Genomic DNA, 9,703 nt, shown 5'->3' with positions numbered 1-9,703 from the left:
ATTCAATATTTTTAAAAAATATTATTTATAGAAATATATAATTTTGTATCACAATATAAACCATCTATCATAAATTATCATCCTATATAAAAAATAAATTATTTATCATAAATATAAATTATATATGTTTGAATTGTTTATCTATTACATAATTTAATCATATACAATATATGATAAAAATATTTATTTTATTATAAATTTATTTAAATAAAATAAATAATTATTATATGTATCATAAATGCTTAAAATGCTAATTCTTATATAAAAAGTACCCGGCAATTTGTTCGAAAATAAAAATAGTAAAAAGTTATATTTAAATTTAAGAATCCCATAATAAAGCAATGTGCGTGGGCCAAAATAATATTACATATTATTGTCGCTATCTTGGAATCCATTGCAAAGAAGCAAGAGTATACTATAATAAATTAAGAACAGAGTAGATAACTCTCATATCACATCCTGCTCTTCTCACTGCAAATTTGGCTAACAAATTCAATAAATATGATAATTTGTAATTAAATAACAATATATTTCCTCAATCTCAATTTATTTGACTTTAGTAAGATTTATATATATATATAAAGAAATATAATTAATATTTTAAAATTTAATAAAACATTCCAGATTTTTCTAACATACCTTATATTTTTCATATTACATATATTTTTGTCACATGTACTTATTATATATTTTTTACTCCATATTAATAATTAATAATATAATAAAAAAATTCATTTAATATTTTATCGATATTATAAAATGTCAATTTTTTTCTTCTAAAATATCAAACGAAATTATACAAAGAGTAAAACAAAAAATTATATTATCGGTACTATTTAATACTCAGAAATGCCTGTTAGACAAAATGAAGCCATTTTTTTTTTTTTTTTTTCACTTTCATTCATCATGAACCTCCAATTTCTGGATGGTTTGTATGAACAAACGTACTGACAATAAATTTTCAATATCAACGGGAATACTATTTGATAATAATAATAAAAAAAAATCAACCATCGTTAAAGGAATAACCACCACTCTCGAAAATTGTACCTTTCAAGAGGTACCACTTAATTTTGTGAATGAGAAAGGAGATGTAATTTCTTGCACGAAGCAAACAAAACAAACAAGTACTAATGCTCTTCACACCACACACAAACACAACACCTCAATTTTCTTTCCATATCTTTCTCACCAAACGTACCCAATTTTTCCTTTGCTTTCAATTTTCTTATCTCCCTGTAAACCGAATAAAAATACGAGTAACACATTTTTCTAGTAATATCTAAAATGTAAGACTATATTTTTCTTTTTGGTTTATATCAATTCCTTTTCTAATACATTTTTCAGACATAGAAAGTGTGTTTTATTTTTCTATCACTGATTTACTGCTATTCATGCTCTTCAATTCCAACAGTGGAAGTTACAATTCAACAATATCTGAACACGAAATAAAAAACATATTAAAAATGGTCAAGAATTACATTATTATAGTTCTGTATTTGAACTATGAAAATGTTACAAATGAATAAAAAGGGCAAAGACAGAGAGAGACAGGTGCAAGTGCCCTTCTTTTTGTAGTTGGTGCCACAGCGAGAATTTTTTTTCCCTTTACAATTTTATTTTATTGAATAGTTTATTGACACTTTGTCGCAACTTGCAAGTGGAAGGGAGTTGTAAAAATTTCAACATGGAATCACAATCTCTCTATGCATTCTCCTGGAGGCTTACCCATCTTCATCATCTATTCTACGCTGTCCTCAAACTCAAACTGCTATTCACAAAGTTCAATCTTCACCACAAAGCTTTTGCTTTCTAGCAGTTTGTGAAAATGTCAGAATCTGAGGAAGAAAATCCAGACTGTGTTCCAAGGTCAAAGGCAGAAGAGGAAGGTGGTTGCAACATGGATTTCGATCTGGAATTAGAAAGTTCATGGCCCTTGGATCACATGTCCTTTGTGTCAAACCCCATGTCACCTTTTCTGTTCTCCAACACCTCTGACCAACCTTATTCTCCTCTCTGGGCTTTCTCTGATGGAGAGGATGAGAGACACCCCAGATTTCCAGCTTCTGCCTTCTCTGATTGCCACAAGATCTTCTCTTGTATGTTTTCAGATTGGTTTTCATTTCACTTCCCTTTTGGGATTTGGACTTGCTCATTCCCTTTTGACTGTAACTTTAATTGATGCAGCTAGATTTGATTTACAAATGTAATATGTTGCAGAATTAGTTTCTGTGATGTATGTATTTTTTCATATCAAAAGCTTTCTTTTGCCTGTTTTCAGCTTTAAGTTTATGTAAATTGAAGAAAAAAAAATCTTTTTATTTATTAAAGAAAGAGATTTAATAGCCATTTTTTGTGCTTAAAGCTCTAATTGATTGATGAAAGACTTGATTATAAGGCACAACAAATGATACATGGATGGAATTTATGGGGGGTTGAAGTTGAATCTCTTTTGTCTAACTCTTCTAAATTACCAGATGAAGCTTCATGATTTCCCTTGTTTGTACTCCTCCCAGTGTTGTTCAAGCAAGCTAATTTTTACAGGCAGTTTTGTCTGTAATTGCTTCCTTGGGTTTTACCTTTGCTTTTGTGTGCTACATTTTTTTATATGATTCTCGGAGTATTTGAGGTTTGGATGTTCTAGATATATTGTGATGTTGAGCTCAAAGGTGCTATTGCTATTACCATAGCTGTGAACTTTTCATTGTCTACTACTCCAGTGCCATTTGGTATTAATTGGTGAACAACTGAACATGTATTTTGTTGTTTCTGTTGGGAGCTGCATTTTTTTTCTAACTGATGCTACTGTTTTCAGGTGATTCAAATTCAGTAGCTGAAAAGCCAGTGGAGAATGATGATCACAAAAAACTTTTGCCACCACTTGTGCCTATGCCACCAGTGGACACTTTGGATGGTTATTGTGTAATCAAAGAAAGGATGACACAAGCGCTTCGTTACTTCAAAGAGTTGACTGAACTGAATGTTCTGGCTCAGGTTTGGGCACCTGTGCGGAATGGTAATCGGTTTGTGCTAACAACTTCAGGTCAACCCTTTGTTCTTGATCCACATAGTAATGGACTGAATCAGTATAGAACGGTCTCTCTGATGTACATGTTTTCTGTGGATGGGGAGAATGATGGAAGTTTGGGACTCCCTGGTCGTGTTTTCCAGCAGAAATTACCGGAATGGACTCCCAATGTTCTGTATTATTCTAGTAAAGAGTATCCGCGCCGAGATTATGCTCAACATTACAATGTTCGTGGAACCTTGGCTTTGCCTGTGTTTGAACCTTCAATGCAATCATGTCTTGGTGTGCTGGAGTTGATAATGACTTCACCGAAGATTAACTACGCTCCTGAGGTTGATAAAATCTGCAAAGCCCTTGAGGTTGGTTTTCTTTTAACTTTGCTAATTATAACCATGCTTTATGGTTCCCTCATGTTCGGCAAATACCAAATATCATGTGATGATTATAAATCATTGTATATTAAGATTGATTTTTACAAGGGTAATTCTCATTGGATTATTTAACTATAGTGCTAGCTTGTTAGAAATTCTATATGTTCACAAATATTATTTAGATTCATGAATCACCCGCTGTCAGTTTCCTTGCAGACAGTAAATTTGAGGAGTTCGGAAATTTTGGACCAACCATACAATCAGGTGATTTTACTCATCATACATGATGCATCCCTATCTGTTATATCTAGGTTATATTGCTGTTATTCTTTATCTTAACCCTCTATTCCCAAAGATATAACTTTGGCAATGCTTTTAAACCAGATTTGTAATGAAGGTCGTCAGAATGCATTATCAGAGATCTTGGAGATATTGACAGTGGTATGTGAAACTCATAATTTACCTCTGGCTCAGACATGGATTCCTTGTAGGCATAGGAGTGTTTTGGCCCAAGGTGGTGGTCTAAAGAAAAGTTGTTCTAGTTTTGATGGTAGCTGCATGGGGAAAGTTTGCATGTCTACAACTGACATAGCATTCTATATTATAGATGCTCATTTATGGGGTTTTCGTGATGCCTGTGTTGAGCATCACTTGCAACAAGGTCAAGGGGTTGCTGGGAGGGCTTTTTTGTCCCACAACATGTGCTTCTGTTCAAACATTACTCAATTCTGCAAAACTGATTACCCCTTAGTTCATTATGCTCTCATGTTTGGGTTAACAAGCTGTTTTGCGATATGTTTACGGAGCTCTCATACAGGAAATGATGATTATGTATTAGAGTTTTTTCTGCCTCCTAGAGTCACAGACTTTCATGAACAAAAGACTTTGTTGGGATCCATATTGGCATCAGTGAAACAGCATTTCCAGAGTCTTAAGATTGCTTCTGGTGTTGAACTCGAGGATTGTTCAATTGAAATTGTTGAAGCAACAATTGAAAGAGTTCATACGAGGTTTGAATCTATTCCAATTGCCCCATCTATTAAATCACCAACTAGACATGATACCTCACCAAATATGGGTGAGGAAGTGCCACAGGATCCATCAGAACAACAAATGTTGATGTACTGTAATGACATCAATGATGGAGGGAGTCTTGGCGATAATGCAGGCAGAAACATTGAACATATACCCTCCTTAGAGGCTAAAAACATAAAGAAACCCTCAGAGAGGAAACGTGGAAAAACTGAGAAATCAATTAGTCTTGAAGTCTTGCAACGTTATTTTGCTGGGAGTCTAAAAGATGCTGCAAAGAGCCTCGGTGGTATGTTCACACTCCAAAATATATTGATAAGCAATAATTTTCTTTGTTATCTTTATGAATATCCTTCTAGCTGGAAACATATATTTATCTAAGAACAATATTTATATTTATCTATGAAATATGAATACAAATGTTTGCTCTACCAAAATGAATTGATCTCTATGAATCTGCTGGTATCTGGAGATGTTTAATTATTAAAGAATGTACTATGCAACCAAAACATGCAAAAATGTTTTTCTTTCCCAATTAGTAGTAGCTCTCTATCTAAATTAAAAATGGAAAGTTAGTAGTGGCTCAAACATATTGATCTTAGATATACTCTTGCTGTACAGTTTGCCCTACCACAATGAAGCGCATCTGCAGGCAGCATGGGATATCACGTTGGCCATCTCGTAAGATCAACAAGGTTAACCGTTCTCTGTCCAAGCTCAAGCGTGTCATTGAATCTGTCCAAGGTGCTGAAGGAGCATTTGGTTTGAATTCTCTCAGCCCAAGTCCACTTCCCATTGCTGTTGGTTCCTTTCCCGAGCCTTGTACTCCAAACAAGTTCAGCCAGCCAGCCTCATTAACCATGAGGCCATCAGAGCCTCAGATGAAAGAGAATGAATTGAATGCCTCCAAAGCAGTAGAAACAACTGGAATGGAAGATCAATTTCTAGGAGGAAGGACACAGAATCTTGCGAAAGTAATTAATGACAAAGGTGTGACTACTTGGGAGGTTGCGAAAGAACCAAAAAGGACTAGAACTGGGAGTGGCTCAAGTGAGGATAGCACAAATCCTACTTCTCATGGTTCATGCCATGACAGTCCCCCGAATGAAAGCTCACCTGTAAAGGATATATTCATTACTTCCAACAACGATCAATGTGCTGTGCTAAGGGGATCACCAGAGTCAATAATGCAGCCAACTAATAATACACCGAACCAGCCAGTTCCTTACCCTATGCCAGACTTTGCATCCACAGAACTTCAAGAGCCATTTGGAGGGATGCTAATAGAGGATGCTGGTAGTTCTAAAGACTTAAGAAATTTGTGTCCTTTAGTAGCTGAGGCCATTTTGGAGGATCTGGTTCCAGAAGCTTGTGGGACTATTAATCCTCCAGGTTTAGATTTGTCTCCCAAGCAAAGCATGGATACTCCTAATAAAGCAGTGACACCTTTTGCAGCTAGGAAAGAAATGAAGACTGTGACTATCAAGGCAACATACAGAGAAGATATCATAAGATTTCGGGTCCCTTTGACATGTGGCATTGTGGAACTGAAAGAAGAAGTTGCCAAAAGATTGAAACTAGAGGTGGGTACATTTGATATTAAGTACCTGGATGATGATCACGAATGGGTTTTGATAGCCTGTGATGCAGACCTGCAGGAGTGCATGGATGTTTCAAGATCATCAGGGAGCAACATAATCAGGGTTTTGGTGCATGACATAACGTCCAATCTTGGAAGCTCTTGTGAGAGCTCAGGGGAGTAAGAAGTGGCTGTATATAGGTTGAGTCTGTACTCTAATTATGTAGGTTCTTGTGGTGTTTAGGACAATAGGGGAAGAAAATAGATTTTGGTTATGATATGCTCAAATTGTAAAAAACTTCAGATTAGGTGAAAGGAGTTTGAATCTTTGGTATCACTCAAAAGTAAGTTACTGAGAAATCAAGGGTTCTTTTGTGACACATAATGTGGTCAACTTATAAATAAAATCATGTGGACATTCAAATTTATAACTGTCCGGTTCATATCTTGGATCAAGGGAAAATTATTTTTATTGCAAAATCATGTGATTGCTCAATTAAATGCCCTACCAGATGTGCTTTTGGTGAAGCCATGATTTGGCTTAATGGTTAAACAACACCAAGAGGTTGCATCTTTGGTGATGTCTTATTTTATATTGCCTCAATAGTCACTCTTATATATGTAGCCTTAACTGTCACAAGAGTAATACATGTTAAACGAAAAATTAAATTTTCCATCCAATAACGAAATTATATTTGATTGTAAAAGACAACAATAATCACTGGTAAGTTTCTGGAAGAGGGGTTGCCTTATCCACTTATAAACAGAAACGGTGGGGTCCGATTGTTATGCTCCACACGTTCTTCTTGTTTTCATTATCTTTTGTTGTTTTCTTCTTGCCATGTTACGGCCTAAACTCCTTAAATACATGCTTGTGTTGTCGCTGAATGTGAAAAGATTTTAGTTTTTCCAACACAAATTTAAGGGGAAACATCTTAGTTCTGTCATAATGGTGCGATTTCTTGATTAAAAATGTAGCTAACTCTGAATTCTTTGTCCTGTTGTCTTATGTAAGGCTGATTCTTCAAAGCTTTGTAGTCACAAATTGTTAGAACAGTTGGTCGCACTAAAGAGCCTAAAGAAGAGTTTGTTTAAAGTTCTTAGTCTTGTAATAGCCACATCGGCAAGTACTGTAGTAGCATCTTTTGTTCTCTATGAAAAAGAGAGGGAAAGACTGAATTTAACAAGATATTCATCAAGTTATTTTAGTTATCGTTTATTTGATTATCTCATGAACATGTTTGACTAAGGTAAATGTAATTGGTAAACAAAACTTATTAGCTATAGTGTTTTTCAAAAGCTACTTAAAGTAATACTTTTATAATTTTTTTACCCTCAATACTTCAGTAAAATTCTTTACAGAGCACCTCTATTATTTATTTTAATAAAATAGATGTATTTAGTTGGGGAAATGGAGGATGGAAAAGGGAATAAGAGGAAGAGTTTTCTTTTATTATTATTTCATTGGCATAACCTTTAAGTAAATTTGGGTAAAGAGATTAAGATATGAAACAATTACATTACTGAAACTGACCGAGACAGTACAAAGAACCATATAGTTTTCACATTTCCATGAATTATGATTTGTACATGATTGATTTGAAGATGATTTAGAAATGGATCAAGTTTGCTCTATTATGAAAATGTGAAATGGTTTAAAAGCTTTTAATTTAAACCAATCCCAATGTCACACGTATGGGGAGGTTGTGTGCAAATTGCATTTTGACAGGTGGACAAAGGTTGGAGTCCGTAAGTAAGACATCACTTTATAGAAAGAGCTTAACCGTATCACTCACGTTGAAAATGATTACTCATTCGAAAGGCGTAACTTTTTAAATCATTATATTTTTTAAAATTGTTGTCTCGGTTTCCAATTGTAGATAGGATCAATTCTATGTCAGAAATGGACCAATAATAAATTCACGATTCTCATAAAAAAGAGTTATGCCAAAACCACAAACCATAATACGTCTTCAAGATTCATGTAATGTAACAGTAGCGTTTCAAGGAATCAAAGTATCTCCACCTGCACCTCTTTCCACCAATCCAGTTACAAGATAAGAATAACATAAAACTTAGATGTAGAATTGAGGCAGATTAGTCAGTTTTAATAAAGGTCATCAGGAAATTTTAATGTTGAATAGATATAAAATTATTTGTAAATTGCGTTTAAATTTTGTCCATAACAATATTGATGCTTCTAGATTCATTTTTATCCTTTTATATATATATATATATATATATATATATATATCTTTATTTTTTATCATATCACTTATTATATGTATACACGTTTTTTTTATCCATCTTCCTTCTACCTATATGCCTAAAAAGTAAGGTATACAATGATAATTTTTTAAGTTATAAAGAATGACTTGATTTAACATGGATTAGACTTAAAAAAAAATGACTTAAATAAAACTTAATTAATCTAGCTTTCTTCAAAACTTAAAAATTGACTCTTTTTTTCTTCATAAAATTACAATAAGATAAATCGCAATTTAAGTCGAGTCAAGAATTTAATAATATATTAAGAATTTAATTCGAGTTAACCCAACCTTCTTTACATGTGTTGGCTCACTAAAATTATATGATTTCTCATAATGTCTTAATCATACACAAGTTGAAGATTCTTAATAAAGGTTAAAATGTCTTTTTATCTTTATAATTTTACTTTAATCTTTTAGTCTATTTACTTATCTTTTTAATTATTGTCTTTAATTTCTTTATAATGTTGTTCTCATATAAATGTTGTAGGTTTATTGAATCCACATGGGAGTAATGTATTTGACTTTGTTAGTAATGATGTGTCACTTAATGGTTTGGAAGGAAAAAAAATGAAGAGTCTTTTGTTGTTCTAAGGTTTCTTTCTCTCTTCATCAATGTGCTAGTGAAAGAAGTAGGAAAATACTTTACTATTGTATTTCTTGCAATGGAGCGTAGTGGGTTGAGATTCTTGTATAAGGATGTGTTGTGACTTTTAGCAGAGGGGAATGTTGGTAGTGATTTTGGTAAAATATGATGAAAATTGTACCGGAGAGACCGTATCGGTCACGTGGGCCAACACGTGCCATTTCGTCAGACACCCATGCATAGCCACGTACAAGCATCACCATCAACGTCGGCTCGGCATGAGGCCGAGAACCGACATCAGTCTGGTTAATGCAAATATGGACCATCATCACTCATCGATTCGGCTCGGTCAGGTACCGTTCCGACACAGAACATACCGGAAGTATACAAGCTGCCGTATACGGACTAGACGGCTCGGTCATTTGCCGTTCCGACTAGTATTCATTAGCCGGCTCGGCCTCTGGCCGAAGGGTTAAGCAAGTCATAACAAGTAATCACAATCAAGAAAGGTAAGTACATGATTAAAGCCTAAACGACCAATTAGTACCGTATTACCTAATTTGGTAAATATCTGAGAGGGCCCATCACGCTCAGGCCCATGTCAGATGCTATAAATAGGTCACACGTAACAAGGTATGTCACTGTTCATTCATTACCCTAGAAAATCGTGCCCACACTGACTTAAGCATCGGAGTATCTTTTGCAGGTACCTCCCCCTCCGAAGAATCCACCTAGAGCTCTCGTTCGGTCCTCATATTCCCCTGAAGATTACGAGTGTACCCTCAGGCAGGTACATTTTGGCGCCCACCGTGGGGCCGAACCGATAGCTCTCGAGAAAGA

At 34.5% G+C, this 9,703-nt stretch overlaps 1 protein-coding gene across 2 annotated transcripts; it reads left to right on the top strand.

Annotated features, from left to right (window-relative positions):
• The first annotated feature begins 1,546 nt into the window (after positions 1-1,546).
• On the top strand, positions 1,547-6,441 carry LOC109814803 (protein NLP6). Of its 2 annotated transcripts, XM_020379325.3 has the most exons (6): positions 1,547-2,099; positions 2,816-3,387; positions 3,616-3,663; positions 3,784-4,720; positions 5,053-6,014; positions 6,082-6,441. In XM_020379325.3, the coding sequence occupies exons 1-6, from the start codon at positions 1,829-1,831 to the stop codon at positions 6,127-6,129; spliced, it is 2,838 nt and encodes a 945-aa protein (XP_020234914.1). In that variant the 5' UTR covers positions 1,547-1,828; the 3' UTR covers positions 6,130-6,441. The 2 variants fall into 2 exon arrangements, with proteins under 2 accessions (XP_020234914.1, XP_020234906.1); XM_020379317.3 differs by having other exon boundaries at positions 1,551-2,099; positions 5,053-6,441.
• The last annotated feature ends 3,262 nt before the right edge of the window (positions 6,442-9,703 follow it).

The sequence above is a fragment of the Cajanus cajan genome, chromosome 7 (genome assembly GCF_000230855.2).
Source record: "Cajanus cajan strain Asha chromosome 7, NIPB_CcT2T_4, whole genome shotgun sequence".
NCBI lineage: Eukaryota > Viridiplantae > Streptophyta > Magnoliopsida > Fabales > Fabaceae > Cajanus > Cajanus cajan.
Note: the sequence above shows the minus strand (reverse complement) of the source record. Positions and strands in the feature narration are given on the sequence as shown.

What these genes read in the sequence shown, in the direction of transcription:
- LOC109814803 (XM_020379317.3), top strand. Translation starts at nt 1,829, where the DNA reads ATGTCAGAATCTGAGGAAGAAAATCCAGACTGTGTTCCAAGGTCAAAG. An exon ending in TTGCCACAAGATCTTCTCTT is followed by an intron (nt 2,100 to 2,815) that starts GTATGTTTTCAG and finishes TACTGTTTTCAG; the next exon opens with GTGATTCAAATTCAGTAGCT. An exon ending in TGGACCAACCATACAATCAG is followed by an intron (nt 3,664 to 3,783) that starts GTGATTTTACTC and finishes CTTTTAAACCAG; the next exon opens with ATTTGTAATGAAGGTCGTCA.